The sequence below is a fragment of the Thunnus albacares genome, chromosome 20 (genome assembly GCF_914725855.1).
Source record: "Thunnus albacares chromosome 20, fThuAlb1.1, whole genome shotgun sequence".
NCBI classification, from domain to species: domain Eukaryota; kingdom Metazoa; phylum Chordata; class Actinopteri; order Scombriformes; family Scombridae; genus Thunnus; species Thunnus albacares.
The window spans coordinates 4,465,008-4,482,624 of record NC_058125.1 but is presented as its reverse complement, the minus strand read 5'-3'; the positions used below and the strand labels follow the sequence as shown (position 1 = coordinate 4,482,624).

The following is a 17,617-nucleotide window of genomic DNA, read 5'->3' as shown; positions in this document are numbered from 1 at the left end:
TCTCCTTTAAGCTTCTACTTAAGCCATACGAGTGACGTGACTAAGACAGACCTACTATGACACACCATGTGCACTGCATATGAAGGAACGTGCTCTCCAGTGTGCAGATTTTATCTGCACAGGCCTGCTAATGTTCTCAGGATCAGATATGGCAGCATGTCAATCAACTGTTCTGCTTTCCACTCAAGTACTAAACTCACTGAGTTCTCCACAGTAACTAATTAATGTCTCGCTGTGACCTTGCGACATTGCGAGACAACACAGTAAATACTTTTAAAAGCCTGACTGCTTTGCTCAGCTGGTAAAGCAGAACTTTCCAACGCCAGAAGCCCTGGTTGCCTAATGCATACTGTCCTCCCCCAAAACGTCAGCCTCTTTTAAAAAGATGCAGCCTAATTCTTGAACGCGCATACCAGTGGTTAAGACTGTGTATATACTGTTGAGAAATATCAAGTGGTAAACCTCTGTGGTTACACTGATCTGGGTCTTCCCACCTGATTTGGATTTCCCCTCCAAATGCCCCATCCTTCTCAAACAACCAAGCTTGTCAGAAGTAATGAATCACAAGTCTGTAATGTTGGATGGATGTTCATCATAGATTAAGATCTTACACATGAGTACCCAGTCTTGCAAATGATATGATACTGCCAACATCATCAACCTTTGACCTCCAGTTTGCAGTTTGCAGCAGAGTGTGAAATGGCTGGGATAAGAGTCAGCACCTCCAAGTCTGAGGCCATGGAACACTGCAAGAAAACTGTGGATTGCTCACTTCAGGTTTGGAACAAGCTGCCAAAAGTATTTAAAGGTCTTGTTCACAAGTGCAGGTAACATGGAGCATGAGATCACAAGGCAGATCGGTGCAACATATAGGCAGTAATCCAAGAGTTGTGGAGGAGCAGGCAAAGCGTGGATGTGACGTTATTAGTCACAAATACATTCCAACCCTCAACTACGGTCATGAGCTTTGGGTAGAGACTGAAAGCAAGAGATCATGGATACAAAAAAATCAAAAGGGTTTTCCTACACAGGGTGTCCTTTAAGGCAGTGGTTCTCAAATTTTTTTCACGTCAAGGATCCCTAAACTGACACAAATTAGACCACAGACCCCGATTTGATAAGATTTTGTCCCAGCGTCCCCATCTGATAAGATTTTTGCTTTTAGATGTTTTATTACAGAAAGTGTATGACAACCATGACCAGAACAGTCATACATTCTGTCATTGTGTTACTTATGGATGGAATAGTGAAAATAAATTATTCCCCTTTTTGCTGGGGACCCGGAAACCTCTCAAGGACCCCTGGGGGTCCCCAAACCCCACACTGAGAATCACTGCTTTAAGGCATCTGTATGCGTTTGGTACCTCCTCCTTTCTAAAATTGGAATGGGCAGGCTTTTCACCTCACCTTCGAGTGTGATCATCCAAAACAGGCAGAGGAAGTGGAAGTAGTCGGACAACACTTATGAATGTTTGTTCCAAGTATATCCCGGCCTTAAATACCCCCAAGTTTGAGGCCTGGTACAAGTGAGGGTAATATGAGATGCGAGAACAACAGGCTAAGCTTCTGATCAGGACACTTCCTCACATCCAACTGAGAAGAGATGCTGGAGTAGACCCAGAATCCATTGGAGGATTTACAGTACATGTCCTATTGTGTAGCCTGCTAACACAATGACCTGGACAAAATAAGTGGCAGAAAACAGATAGATGGGTGGATCTGTATTCCAATGGAGGCTTGTCAAAATTCAAGTGTTTGGCAGACAATCTTACCATGTAGGAAGGGCTGATCCTAAACAAAACAGGGCCTTAAACCTGTCCCCTAAACAAAAGCTAGCGAGCACTCCATGCAGAGAAATCTAACACAGGTTGAACCTTCTGCATGTTTTAACCACCTCTGCTGCAAAAGAGTAGGGGCAGGGTCAGTATTCTGACAAGACTACATGATTTCTAGATCTGCCCTTTAACCAAACATCAGAGATGGGCGACACACACTTGATACTTACTTTCACCGACACCACCCAAGCCAGGCTTCCATGTGGATATGGGCACAATAATCAGCTCACATCCTGTGTACTGGTAAATACTCTAATTCACAGAGCACTGCATTGTAGATCCTCAGTTCAACTCAACTCAACCGAGATGAATACACACCGGTGATTTTTTTTTTTTTTTTGTCACTTCCTCAGATTTAAACTGACTAATCATTTTTTAGTTTTCCCAGTGATCCCTACAAGCTAAGATTTATACAGCACTACAGGGGAATATTTCACTAGGTTTTGGCCATATTCCATTGGTATCATGGGGCAAAAACTGGGAAAATGAGGCCCACGTTGAAAATAACTGTAATTACTCTTTAACCCTGCTAATGTTTTTCAAGCTATAACTCAAAATAGCTACACTGGCATAGACCAGGCCACAGAGATTAAGGCTTAAAATAGTTCCAATGGCCTCTACAACCTAACTCTGGTAACAAAATTATCTTAAAACTTAAAAGGTTACTCAATTGCCACAGAACACCAGTCTTTTTCAAGCATTTCTCCTTTTCTTTATCTGTTGCTATGTACTGAGGCAACACACCACAAATTCCCCAACAGCCATTCATGACAGCTCCAATAATAAAAGTGTGAAAAACAGAAGTGTGAAAAACTCAAATCTATTCTTTGGTGTCAAAACAAACAGCAGGTTGTGGTTAATAAGGCGCTTTCTGATGTATCACAGTGGGTGTTTCACAGTCATTCAGCTGATATTGCACAGCCCCACACAGACTATGATCCATGACAAGAAATGACTATTTTGGTATGACGTCAGCACAGGAGGGGTGGTGTTAGTTTTCCAGCATGCAGGGGAAGCACCTGGTTGTGTGTTGGAGGCTCTACAGCAGTGATCTGACCCGCGGCTTTTCACTACAGGGATTATGCCAGGCTAAATCACCATCCAAACCTCTGCTAGAACCCCCCCACACACTCACTCACTCTTAGTTCTACAGTTTCATAATAAACACAGCTGACACTCTACCAGGAGAAGCATTAGGGAGACAAAGTGGTTCTCCATTATTTAGGGCTCGTTGCAAATTGCTTACAGTAGTTCCCCTGACTACACAAAGACATAACGACACACCGTAATTCACACTGAAGAGAAAGAATGATGCTATAATAATAATGTGAGGCCAGTATTAAAATTTTGGAAAATCAACATTTCGTCATCACCAAATTGACTTCAAATTACCAGCGAATTCAACTGGAAGAAAAAAGTCACACTTGACTCTATGTGGCAAACTGCACCAATGTATTTCCTCCATATGAGTCAGTGGGGAGCCTTCCCCAAAATGGCCCCTGACAGGCCCAGCTGCAGGGCTTCTATTACATGTTAACTGCTCGTGTTGATATTTCAACACTTATTGGGGAGTCCTGATTTGTTATGGGAATGTCATATGTAGCCCCAGAGCAACAAGAGTGTATAACTGCCCTCTGTCCAGTCGTTGAAGACTATAACCCTGTGTGTGTCACCAATTCAATGAATTAAACTGGTTTTACCAGGGGCCCCCAGCATGGCCTGGTGGTTTGACATATTGTCACTCTCTATCCCACCAGCAGCCAATGCCGTGTCTATTGAGAGACATAAGTTGTTGAGCAAGACACTGACTATCTAAATTCTCTGTTTATATGGAAGCTAAAACTGCAAATATCATTTTCATCATCATTTTTTAAATTAATTGATTAATTGTTTGGGTTATTAAGTCTCAGAAAATTCCCCTCACAATTTCCCAAAGCCCAACCTGACATATTCAAATTGCTTGTTTTGTCCAACCAACAGTCCAAAGCCCAAAGACCAGTCGACAACTACATAAAAACATCAAATGTTGACATTAGAGACTTTTGGGGTCATTTTTTTGCATAAAAATTACTTAAGATGATTATTCACTCTCTAAACAGTTGCCCCTTTATCAATCTACTGATTTTTTTCAAGATAATATAGAATAGAGTAAAACAAATATGCTGTTGGTGCATCCAAATTGAGACATGCTATGTAAAAAAAAAAAACTAAGTCAACATTATTAGATACTATAATGATTCAAAATTGTGATAGTAAGAAGTTAAAATACCTATCCTAAAATATCACAAGTATAATTTTCACATAGTATCTCAATTTTGATTTACAAAGTCAAATTCTGACTGATTTCAACTGAGTATCCCATAATTTTGCCTTATTGTATTTTTAGTATTCCTAACTTTGCTTGATTTTATAATATTTTTCAGCAGGAATGGGCTTCCTTAGAGATTAATAAACACATAAATGCCATCTTACAGAAGGCATTTATATTCAACAGCTAATGCAGTCCTGATACATAGTTTGGATTTAGTCATGCAGTGCAGAATGCAGGGTGTAATGTCTGTATAATGCCAAGAGGCTTTGAGAAACCTGCCACTGTTGATTCAGTAAAAAGTAGCAACCAGATGGAAGTCAGGGAGTGCGGAACTCTGCCAGTCTCCAACATTGCTACTGCACCCAAAGACATCAGCTGTATCACATAAATCTGAAGTTATTTATTGACCCAGGAAGCCATCTTTCAAGGTTTGGAATCAAGTTTCTATTTGTTTCATAGTTGTTGCTAAAAAACAGAAACTCTAGAATAATGGAAATACCTAAGTGGAATCATTTGTTCCTTGGTCCAAGGCCAATCTGTCCCCAAAATTTCATGAAAACCAAGAAAAAGAAACTAATAAGACAAAAAAAACACCCTCTTTGACGTAGGTAAAAGTGGAAGTGCTCCTAAGTAACATAAAACAAAGAAAGATGGCGCACAGTAGTAAGACATTACTCCATAGAATGATGTAACAGCAATAACAGATTCAGACTTGGTCACAAAGAGCTTCTGTCTGGAAACAGTGATGACAGTTCCGAACAACACAGGTGGGCTGAGAAATCATTTTAAAGCTAGCAGGTTGAATGACTGAACCATTTCATTTAGAAGCTCTCAATCATTAAAGCATTCAAGTCTGCTTTGGACAATATCTTCCATTGAACTGCGCTAGGTGACATCATAGAGTCATCAGACAGAAACTCATGGCAATCGAGTCATTGTTGATGGCTTTCAGCTGCTACTTTAACTCGCTTTTGTTCTTAGTGCTTTCTTTTCATTTCTCCCTCATTAGGTGAACACTGATATGACTCACAGCCTTCATGATTCATGATGCTCTGGACCTGTTGGGTTATCAAAAAAAAAAGAATCACAGTGTTCTTTCTCAAAAAAATTACCTCAAAAGAGACACCACGCTCCTTTTTGAGAGTGAGATGAAAAGATCAATGCCACTCTCATGTCTATGTGTTAAGTACAGAGGTGGAGCCAGGAGGCTATTAGCTTAGCAGAGCATAAAGACTTGAACCATGTAGAACAGCTAGTCTGGCTGTGTCCAAAGTAGGAAAATATGCCTACCAGGACCTTTCAAGCTCACTAATTAACAAGTTGCATCTCACTGATTTAGTTTACAAGTTGTACAAAAACTCTGTTTTAAAGGGACACTACAGAACTTTTGCTGAACAGCAGTTTAGCAAAAGTTACAGTTTAGTCTCACGTGACAATTGAGGAATAATGTGGTTAATGCTATAATGGTTGTAGAGAAGAGTGATACAATCAGAAGTGACTCAGTAATGTCAGTTTAACAGCAGGATCTGTCTAAACTTTGCTAACATTAGCTACCATTAGCCACCATAAGCTAGTGATACAACTTCTCAGTTGAACTAAGAAACGGGAGTGTTCTACTGCTTTTGACTTTGACTAATTTTTAAGAAGACTGTGTAATTTCTTCCTTCAAAAGTTCCATAGTCTCACTTTTAAAGCAGCATTAAGTGTTGGTGTCTGAGAAACAGTTGGGTGTGATGCACCAGGCGGCAACAGGTTCTGAATGATTCATTATGCTTGGAAGAATGGGTCCGTTTGTAGAACAAAGACACAATGCTGAAGATGACAACAGAGCCACATCAGAGCTCCCTTGTTAACTATGCCAGCTATACAAATCCTTGTCTAGGCGATTACTGCACATCAGCTTGAGTTGATGATCTTTTAAGATTATAAGTGAGGCAATTGCAGCAACCTGAAGGAGTGACCGTAACTTCCTTAATCTTTGTCTTGTTTTGAATAAATTACCAGAATGAGGAAATAAAGAGGGGACTTTTTGTTTCACCATCAGTCATTGTGTCATCCTACAGCCTCCTTAATACATCTCACAACCCACAGATGACACATTCAAGGAGAGCTGGGGGAAAACTCCAGTTTCAGTATTTGTTATTCAGCCTATTTGTAGAAGGAGATGAATCATTTTATTCCAGATTAACAACTGATACTGATACTGAGCCTGATACTGATACCGCAGCCCAACAGGAAAATACTTACTTACAGATATTGGGTTATCATACGTATCAGTGTTATTTAGTGTGTATATTGGCAGATAAACAAGAAGAAATTTCAGAGCCATTAAAAGCAGCAATAAATGCTTTATTGACTGTATTTTTATTTATATTTAGCTTCAATTTTCATCTAATCTAATATTAATAATTTTCTGGAGCTTTCAATCACATTTCATTTAAGATCATTTTGTCAAAAAGGTCAAAAGTGAACTATTATGCTTAATATAGCTTTATTTTATGTGCTTTTATTAAGCATCATTTGTTAAAATCATTTATATTTCAATGACAGTTACTGTTTTAAATGTGATTGCAGTCATTACGGTCATCTTTGATAATCTGTAATCTGTGATTTGTTTTCTGTAATGTAGAACACCTTTATTCACATCATATCTTTATCTCAAAATGTATAGTATTTATCTGGTTGGTATTATTCTCAAGTATCAGTATCAGATGTCTCACTGATACTGATAAACTCTTTCCTACAGTCCAAGAGTAAAATCTAAAATCAGGACTTGACTTCCTCTGACCATTTCAAATGTATATGAGGTGAAACTTGTCTGTTAACATATCAATAGAGACATAGCTGCCACTGTCTGCCTGCTAGAACAGGTAAAGCTGAGACAACCCAAAAAAACAAATCAACGAGCCACGGCTCTCTCCCCACTTCACTACTGTGTCACCTCCCTCATCTTTAATGGTTATTTTTAGGCGGTTCCGCTCCAGCGCAGAGAAGAGTGGGGAATGACAGGAGAGGTGGGTGTGTGGTGAGAATCTAGATCTCGATTTGAACCCACAACACAGGCGAGCATCCAACACGAGCTGCAGACCACAGACACTGAGAGAGAGTTTCCATCAATGTGGGCTCACATGAAAGCGCGGAGAATCGAACTGTGATAAGTGGGACTGAACATCAGATAAGCATGTTGTTGTGCCTTAATTTAGCCTAGCTTAAGGGCTGAGCCGTTATCTAGCTTTCTATCAGTGTTTTATAGAAAGTGTCCATGCACCCAGCTGAGGGACAGTGTTTTTAGAAACCAGACAGCGCCTGCTCCTATTAATTCATATATTCTCTACCATCCTTTATGTTTATCGTTGCCTTTAGAGCTGCAACTAACAAGTGTTTTCGTCATTGATTCATTTGTGATCTGTTTTGACCAATCTATTAATTGTCATTCTTGACCTTGGAAATGGCAGAAACAAGCTAAACGAAAAAGTCCGCTTATCAGCCTTTTCCGGAGCTTCCAACCTACAGGAGATAAACTGGAGAGATGTCATGGAGATCCATCCACTGAGGAAGACTGTGAAATGCAGTTGATAGCTGTGGAAAAAGCTAGTAGGGCATTATCGAGTGATCTGCGGATTCTTTTCTTGATTAACTGATGAGCTATTTTGTCCATAAAATGAATTTTCATAGAAAATAATGAAAAATACCCATCTCAGTTTCCCAGAGCCCCAGGTGACGTCTGACCAACAGTCCAAAACCCCGAAATATTCCATTTAAAATGATTTAAAAACAGAGAAAATCAGTAAATACTCAAACTGGAGAAGCTGAAAGAAGAAGATGTTTGTAATTATTGTTTGAAACATTAAAATGATTCATTGTTATGGAAATAGTTGCTGTTTCATTTTCTGTCAAATGACCAGAATGACTAAACGACTGTTCAACTCATTGTTTTAGCTCTACAAGCTGTAAGTGGACCTTACCTATAATAATAATCATCAGTGTAGCTCCATGAAGCAAACCGTGAGATGTGATTAAAAGCTCTAGAAAAATCTGGCATATTTGCCTGAAAATTGATTATGAAAATGGTAGTTTTCTGTCAGCTGACTTGTCTACCGCCAACTTCATCCAGAATCAATTCAATTTGATTCTATTCCTGATTCAGTTACATTACATAAATACTAATATTACATATAGCTCTCCTCAATTTATCCTGAAGGAAAAAAATCTACATTCAACAAGTGAGCAACACATTACAAGAAACTAAACTGTCAACACACTGTGGACCAAGGAATTTTTTCTTGAGCAAAAACAAACCGACTAAAACATGACACATCTATATCTTTTAGGCCAACATGTGCAAAACAGTTGAGCAAGAATAATAAATGACCAGAATCACCAACAAGGGCTACATCAATTTGCATATTTGAAAAATAAATGCTGTCCAACCAACATGAGTCACGAAACTGCAGCAGGTCCACAGACTTTAACTGTTCACATCACACATGACTCAAGACTAATGCTAATATAGCAGATATCTTACTGTATGTTACTTTTTAACTAAAGATAAGCTTTTTGTGCACATTGAAACAACTCAGTTTCCACAAAGTAGACATTTTACACATCATGCAGCTCTAACTGAACCATTTGCAACCAGTAAACACTGCATACACCTAACATGTAGTGCACATGTACACAAGGCACAAATGCAAAGATCTGTAATTTCAAGAATCAATCATGGATCATTCAAATAAGAATCGTGATTAATTGGGAAAATAGATTTTTTTATCCAGCCCTAGTTGTGCATGAAGCAGGCAGCTGGAGTGTGTATCACACGTGCATGTGTGTTCTTGGGTGTGTGCACAATACATAAAAACATAGTTCTGTAGTGCTGCTGGCAGTCTAAAACTCCACAGGGTGTCTTTAATCACAGATCATCAATGAACTGTCACTTTACTATTTGAATCTCTGAACATATCGGTTCAGAGAGGCTCCAGACAGGTCAGAGGTCAACCTGCAGAACAGTAGCCCTCTAAAGATGAAGCATGTTGCTCATTAACACTTCAGCAGGGCGGATGCTTGATGAACGTGAAGCTTAAACCTTGGTGCTGTCCTTAAAGAACAGTCTCTCTCCTCCCTGCTGCCCCACCCATCAACTCCATTCCTAAACTGGTCTGAGAAGAGATAAGAGATGGTGTTCTTCAACTATCTGCTGCTACGGGTTCAGATCTTTAGGCTTTTGTTACTTGTGATCGTATTCAAATCAGTACGAGCACAGTATCAGAAGGCACAGCTCTGGTGTGACTGGGTCATAAGTCATGTTACTGTATATATCCTCTTCTCCCATTCAGAGTGAAGAAGTGATAAAAATGGCAGCATTGGTGCCATAGCTGAGAAGCTGGCAGCATGCCCATCCCCGTTGGATACAAACTGATTATGACAAACTCTCAGAATGCTGGGTGGTGTCACTGACTCAACCAGAAACTCACTCTACATCCAATATCATAATCACAGAGCCAAATCCACTAAATTAAAAGAAATAAATTCAAAAGAAAAACAAGTGGGAGATATTTTCTGAGTTGCAGCAGCAGCAGAGTGTCTGAATTCATGAGGAGGAGGGGAGGCTGGGTGGGGACGGGAGGGGTTGACCATGAGGAGGGAGAGCAGCCTGCACTGTGCATTCAGGCGCACTGAGAGGAGACCTGAGTATTTCACTGGAATGTGTGTGGAATGAGGAAGTGTGCAAGACGCTCAGCCAAGCAGCCAGATGACTGCTGGGAAGGTTAGAGTTAATCTGATAAGAGCAGCACGGGAAAACTATTCATTAGTGCATCTGTCAATGCTGTCTTTATCTTCAAGTGTGTGTGTGTGTGTGTGTGTGTGTGTGAGAGAGAGAGAGAGAGAGAGAGAGAGGGAGTTAGAGAGAAAGAGAGAAGAAAGAGAATAAAATATACTTTTTTTTGTTTTTCACAAGAACAAAATTATTAAGAAGTCAATAAGTCACTTCCAATTAAAAACCAATTAAGAGTTGAATAGAGTCCAAATAATTCATGTTGAATAAAGTCCAAAAATATCAACAATTAAATTTCTTCTACAACTAAAAATCTTACCTCCAGGACCTGGACATAGCTTGAAGGAAACCATCCTCTGGCTCCATCCTTCTCTCCCTCCCACCAGCCTCCGGGCAGAGCCTGGACCACCTTAATAATCTCCCCGGCCTCGAAGCACAGTCCCTGCTGGTGCTGCTCTCCGCCGAACGGGTACAAACTTTTGCAGTACGATCCAGACATCGCCAGCGCAACTTGTCACACACACAGCCAGGCAGTGATGATGATGATGATGACTCCCAGCTCCTCGGAAGAAAGTCAAAAACTTTGGAGTCAAGTGTGTGTTGTCTATGTGTCCGGGATTTGAACCAGCAGCTCGCTGCGGAGCGGAGTGAAACTTGTGTGAAGTTGGTGAACAGGTTCTCAGGATCGGCCCTCAGCGCTCTGCTCCTGCAGCTCGCCTGCCAGCCTGCATGCTCGCTCTGAGGCTCCGGTCAGACCGGCGTCAAGCTGCACGCGCTTACACAGACCAAGAAACCGGTTCAGTTCGCCTTCAAAATGAAAGCACAAAGCGTCACTTATTAGTAAACACATAAGCTATCTCCATGACAACCAAGCAAACTATATGCTGAAGAAGACCGTGAGGAGTGGTTGAAAAGCTCCAGAAAAAAAACAGAAAGTGGACCTTAAGGCTTTTTTGTTTGTTTGTTTGTTTGTTGTAAAGCAAGGTAAAGAATAAACTTTAACACTCACCAACATTATAACACTTCTTCCACAAGCTGCTGCTACTACTTTTATTATTAAAGGACTATTCAGTGGTGGCAGTAACAACACTGATGGCAGCCATAGATCTAGAAGGTCTACTTTGGTAGTAGTACTGTAAGAAGTAATATAAGTGTATTTTTACTGCTACCACTCATTGTGAGCTTTCAGTTAATTTTGTGGTTTTGTTCGTTTTGCCTCAGTGTACACAAAGACACAGTAAAATGATTATTACAACGAACTGAAGGACACTGTTCAATAAGTGTGATTACAGCTAATTTCAGTGATATTGTATTTTCACTGTGGTATTTGATTCTTATGCATCCCTTCCTTTTCAGTTTTAATTTGAAATACATAACCGGAAGTCTTTCTATTATTGTGGCGGACTTGACACTTGGTGGGATTGTCAAAATCCACAACTCCCCTCTAGCTCCTTGATACTTTTTCATACACTCACTCACTTTTATATGATGATGATTTAAAGTGGAAACATTTGTTCATTTGATGTTTTATGGTCTGGTCTTGTTGTAGTTTTTCTTTTTTTTTCTTTTTTTGGTTTATAAGTTTTTATGTTGTTTACTTTTGGGCAGTTGTATCTTTTTTCATTCCTTTCTCTTTGTGAGAGGAACGTGTTACTTTTATTGCGTATGGCAAGTCCATTACAGTAATAAATTGGTGATAGTATTGATGACTAATGATGACTATTATAAGTTTAAAAAAAATAGTGGCGGTTAAATAAACCATGACAGACCAATAGCAATAACTTGTTAGTTACACAAAACAAAAAGAGTCAAATAAACAAACTATGACATTTTTAAAGCCTCTTTTGTCATTTTATGGAACAGTTGAAGTTTTGGTGGCATGTTATTATTTTCATTAAAAAATGGATCTGATCTTTCATCTCAAATGTGGAACAGTTCAATAGTTTGGCTTGAATTTGAACATGACATTTGGCCAAAGCAAACAAAGCTTGAGAGTTCCTCTTTTGTGCTGTGACACATCACTGCTTACTCTTAGTCTGCACGTATCACTTTTTTATAAGGGGGCTGTAATGAGGTTTGTGATACTGCAGATTCTTTTCACTTCCCATGTGGGATCAATAAACCCCACTAGAATGAGGCAAAATGCTGAGTCAAATAATGCTGTTTTGGATTATACCACAACTTTCACAGAGCGCCACAGTGGTTCAGTGTGTTCACTAGAAATCTTTTCTTTGTAAGAGCCGACTTTCCCAATCAATTATCAACTCATTGTCAAAACTGCTGGTTCCAGTCTCAAGAATGAACTTTCACACTCATATAAAAGACATTTCAGTTTATTCTCCTCAGATGCAAACATGCAAAATAACCCTGTGACATTTTCTTGTAAACAAACAAAGGTCATCATTCAGTGTTACTCACCAAAACATAACCAGATATCATAGAGAAATCACATAATTGACTTTAACTGAGTGCTTTTTGGTGTCTTGCTTTGTATTTAAAAGTTAATGTTAAAAATCATTATATCCAATCAATAAGAAAAACATTTTCCACAACAATATATTTGTTGATACCGAGTCTGAAACGATAAAGTCGTGTTCACACTTTTTGTCTGCAATCAATGGGCATTTCATTTATATAGATCAAACGATGCAGATTCAATGAACTCTCACTTTCAGTGATGTTTTTGTGAAAGAAAAAGAAATACAAGGTAAGCCATGATGAATAATAATAATCATTTTGTTTAGTTTTGACTTTTTGTTGACAAGAAGCATCAGAATGATGCAGATGATGGTGAACTGTACATTCCACACACTGTCAACCCCAGGGACAAGTTCAGATTCTCCGTCTTTTCTTTCTGAACAATCAGCTTTCAAAACCATCTAAAAGCACTTTTTTTTTTTCTTTCACTCAAACCGTGGCAACTATCTTTTTGTACCAGGTAAGTAAAGTCTCAGTCTTCATTGCTTCTTTTGAACCTTTTCTTCATCAGAAACTCAAACCTGTAAAAAGGTTTTTTTGTTACAATTTGGCATATACTGGTGACTTTTTTCCTCTAAATGTTGTTCAGTTTGACCAAACTGTATTTGGTTTAGTGCTACACACCAATATCAAATAAATCAAAGCTGTTTATTATTTATTCAAAAAGTACTTCTGCAATCAGCATGAAACTGAAGAACAGTTCAGAATGGTTGTTCAAATGATGCATTTCCATCAAACCATCGCTAACGGCAACGTCCATCCCAAGTCTAGGTTATTCTTGTTTTCCATAATCCACTCTCTTTAAAATACCAATATAGTCTATTAAAATGTGTATCATGATTTTATGGTAGACACTTTCTCCTTTAATGGAATATCTTATAGAGTATTTTCTGCTTTTCTTCAGGAGTTTGACCTCTGTTCAACATGGACACTGACTTCATTCTGAAGCAAGTTCAACACATGGGACTGCCCTCATTCTCAGTGAGAGAGCAAAATCACTACAGAGCAGAGGTCAGTCTTGTAAATGTGAATGTAAAGGTGCATTGTTCCTTTTGAGGTATCATATGAATAACATATATGGTGTCTCTGTCTTGCAGAAGATGCTCATGAGGCAGTTTATGCTCCTGAAGCAACAGTATCAAGTTCCTATTTATCTATCTGTGAAGGAAATGAAGAGCTGGCTAATGGCTGGAAGAAGCTTCCTGGATGAGTGAGTCCAAACTGGTCTTTGAAGAAATATGTCATATAGGTCACTGCAAAAGGTAGACAACATGGGTAACTAACTAAGTCTTTTCTCATTAAGGTTTCAGGAAATAGCAGAAGGGACAGAGGCAAGAAAGCTCCTCATGGCAGAGCTGGTAAATACAACACTGACTACAGAGAGATACAGTATGTAAAACTACAGTTTAAGTGAACTATGTAACTTTTATAAAACAGCGGCCGCTGTGGCAGCAAGTGGCAATTACAGGATCATATTAAATACTAAAAAGTAGTGTAACAACAACATGAGCAAAAAGTCATTAAGTCAGCAAAACTGTGTCAATAATGTTGCTTATCCAGATTAACATTAGCTAACATAAACTACAGAATAGATGTGCTATGACCTCTGCAAAAGTTACATAGTCTGACTTTTAAGCCATACTGTATGCGTAGAATGTTGATGTGATTACAGCATTTTAAAAATGATTTTTGTTTTTGTTTGTAGAAAAATGAGCTAATTCCAGTATTTACATGCATTGTTGTCAGTGTCATTTCTGATATTACCACTGAAGGCACCAAAGCTGTAAATCTTCGAATCCTACATATAGGGCCTTTAAATATATAATTTCATATACTATCAATTACATGTCATTCCTTTATTTTACATTTCCTATTTTGTCTTATAATATCCAAGAGCTATGTAGCTGTAAATTAGTAGGAAGGTTCCCAGAAAGGACTCTGTAATTTGGTACAAATTATGGGAAAATGGAGGAACTGTTTGATTGGTACACTTCCAACAAATAAATTCCAATGGTAACATAACATAAAGAGTCTTATAGTCAATGAACATAGCTGAACATACAAAAATGTCTGACAGTAATTTAATGCTTTATAGAACCATTATACACCATTAATAAGAACTTTTGCGTTTACCGTGTTGCACCTGTAACCACACCCAACAGTGATGTCACGGTGTGCGGACACTAAATTGACCATTAATAAAGCCATTAGTTACAACTTGTTATATAAGGCATTTCTTTGGTACATTTTCTCCTGATATTAATGCAAAATGACATAGTTCTTTACGGGAAACCTCAGAAATGATTAGGAAATGACAAACATGTAACATAAAGTGTTATCTGTTGATATGTACAGGCCTGGACCTCATCAAGACGCCTATGTTTGAATCAGATGGAGCAAGAGCTCCTGGAGGAACTTGAAGAGGAGAAACGTCTTTCACTGCAGCTCAGGAGGAGGGTAAGGACAAAACCTTTTCTGATTTACACTTTTAACATTCTGCAGTCACTCACTCTTCCGTCTTTCTCTCCCTGTCACATGAAGGTCACATTGGAGGGCCTTCAAATGTTCCTTTCTATCTTCTTACCAAAAGCGGAGAAGGATGTACAGACCTTCCTCCGGCACCTGTCCAACAAGCTGCTCATTTCTTTTACTGGCTGTCACTCCAGCAGGCGTTCCAAACTAGCTCTGTTCACCAAGCTCCAGCGTACCACTGCGCCTCTGGTGTCAGTGGTGATGGAAACTGCTCTGAGGTTCCTCCTGGACAAGCCAGAGCCACATGCTGAGGTCAAGCCTTCCCAGACTTGGGATCCCACTGTGAGCATGGACTCTGATTTGGCTTCTACTCTGGGAAACAGGGCTGAGGCCGCCAGTGCTGAGATTGGCAAACAGCTGGCTGACACGACAGCTTCTTGCTTCTGCCTGGTTACATCTTTCACTAAAGCTCATCTCCTGCATATCTGTACACCAGTGGCCCGGAACATGGTCAAAGCCATTTACAAAAGATTTGATGACCTCTCCAAATCCTTCCACCTGCTGGACTTTGATGAAAGCTTCGTCACTGCTGGAGAGAGCATCGTCTGTGCTGTCCAGGACATGGACGACAGAGTGCGAGCTGCTGCGTACAGCTGGGCTCTGCATCAGCTGGTTTCTGTGAGGAACACTGTGGTAACTAGTTATTTGAATACAACATAATCAAACTATATCTGTGCTACAGTAAGATTTTTTGTTCATGTCTTTAATTTGAGATTTATAAATGATCTTTCCAGACTCCAGAGGTGTGCAGTGTGGCTGCTGCAGAGAGGACTGGTAAGTTGTGGATAAATTATCTAATTTCACATAACTAGACTCACATAATACTTATTCTGGTACTTGTGTTTTCTCTTCTGCAGATCAAAATGAGGACAAAGAGAAGAGGCAGGGAGTGCGAGCCTTCTTCAGTCGAATGTGGAAAAAGATCATTCATGTATCCACTGAGGAGTGAATCACACCAGCTGCTCTCTCTACAGTATATTCTCAATACCATAAATCATACTTATTTGATAAATTATGTATTATAATAATAAGTATAAGGAACATCTGTGTCTTTTTGTGTATTTACTATTTAATTCTCACAAAAATTATGTTAAATATACGTTAGAAAAGAGACAGACAATCATATGTAAATCTAAAAGCACTGAAATTTTCTGTAATAATTCAAATGACCTCAGTTATGGAACTACTAGTTTGACAGAATACTCTTGACTCTAGTACCAGCTTTTTCTGTAGCTTTCAACTGTATTTTACTGCCTCCATTAGCAGATGTAGTTTGCCAGAGTATTATCATCAGGATGAAGGAAAAACGTGTCATTTCTAAAACTGAATAACCACTCAGACAAAGCAGGTAACTACCCTAGGGCCTCAGATCCTCAAGGGCTGCGAAGGCTCTAGCTTAAGTTAAAACTAATTTTTATTATTTCAGTTCTGATTGTGCTCTAATCAATATTTTTATATTACTAACTGAACAAATGACTATGTGTAATGTGAATGGGGTCACTGGTTGTAACCTCCACAGATAATTTTAACATCTTTCAGCTCATTTGTTTTGTTTTACGCCCGTAACTTTACTGTTTTTGCTCAGTCTCACAGCTCTCATCAGCATTGTCCCCAGCAGCTGCAGCACAGAGCTGTTTTGAGAAGAAAAAGCTCAGATAATAAACCCACCTGCCAACATCAAACAGCAGAAAGGCAATGTTAGCAATTAAGTGGTGAACATAGTGGAGAATTTAGCTGCTAAAGAGCCAGATATTTTTTATCAGGAGTTGGCATAGACTAAAACAGGAGAGTGAATATTGGACTTAAGTTGGCCAGAAACATGACACCAAATGAATGCTAATGTTACTCCGTGACTGCTGAGGGAGCTTAGCCAGAGGAAGGAGATGAGATGCAGATTCAGAGACTTGTTCAATGATTAAAAAAAGAGATTTATTCCAACCAGTGTAACCAAAAACAAGTGTCTCAGAAATGAAATGAAAATAAGCAAATCAAATTCATCTTAACTGGATTAACTCAGGAAAACACAACTCAAAAAACTTAGGCATGATCATGTGCCCACAGCTACACAGACATCCGCTGGTTTCTGCTCTCTCTCAAACCAACAATTCTCCCCTTAAATAGGCCCTCCAATCTATCTAGGCAGAACCATATTTCTCTCAGGGGGCTTCTTTTTCCTTATACCAACAGCTGGCATATGACAATGCTGCTTGTATCAGTTAACGTTGTTTACACACACATCATCCACAGTGTAGTCCTCACCATAGGCCAAAATAAGTACAACATAAATACAAAAAACAAACATTTCACTCAATACAGTAAATCCCCCCATACTTGGTCCAACCCATGACATCACTGGTGATGTCAGCAAGAGCTGAAAAGCAGGAAGTCATTGGGTGACTCCCCCTTTGTCTCCTGGAAGCATGGTAGGTATTGTAGCATAACAAGTTAATCTATAACTCAAAAGACTCACAATTTAAATCAATAAACAATAACCAAACTTCAATAATACTTGTCTGTCTTGATTAAACCAGAAATGAAGATGTAAATTTAACAAAACAAAGCCAGAAACAGACAAATCCTGGGATAGCATGTGAAAGCAATGCTACAAATAGATGTTAAATTGGCTAAACAAACAAATGAGAAGTACGGAAAGAAAGAAATCCAAGTGTAACAGGGACAAATGGTGTG

General features: G+C 39.1%; 2 protein-coding genes across 4 annotated transcripts in view; one reads left to right on the top strand and one right to left on the bottom strand.

Annotated features, from left to right (window-relative positions):
• LOC122970788 (growth arrest-specific protein 7-like) overlaps nt 1–10,754 on the bottom strand; it is a 67,953-nt gene extending 57,199 nt beyond the window's left edge. Inside the window, exon 1 of the mRNA XM_044337039.1 lies at nt 10,239–10,754. Coding sequence (XP_044192974.1) covers nt 10,239–10,418 — 180 coding nt within the window. The 5' untranslated portion in view covers nt 10,419–10,754. The remainder of the gene's footprint in view (nt 1–10,238) is intronic.
• A 1,937-nt stretch (nt 10,755–12,691) lies between these two features.
• Nucleotides 12,692–15,970, top strand: LOC122971377. Of its 3 annotated transcripts, XM_044337997.1 has the most exons (9): nt 12,692–12,857; nt 13,302–13,408; nt 13,495–13,607; nt 13,701–13,755; nt 14,753–14,854; nt 14,939–15,211; nt 15,366–15,547; nt 15,664–15,703; nt 15,787–15,970. In XM_044337997.1, the coding sequence occupies exons 2-9, from the start codon at nt 13,322–13,324 to the stop codon at nt 15,952–15,954; spliced, it is 1,020 nt and encodes a 339-aa protein (XP_044193932.1). In that variant the 5' UTR covers nt 12,692–12,857; nt 13,302–13,321; the 3' UTR covers nt 15,955–15,970. The 3 variants fall into 3 exon arrangements, with proteins under 3 accessions (XP_044193932.1, XP_044193931.1, XP_044193930.1); XM_044337996.1 differs by having other exon boundaries at nt 14,939–15,547; XM_044337995.1 differs by having other exon boundaries at nt 14,939–15,562.
• The last annotated feature ends 1,647 nt before the right edge of the window (nt 15,971–17,617 follow it).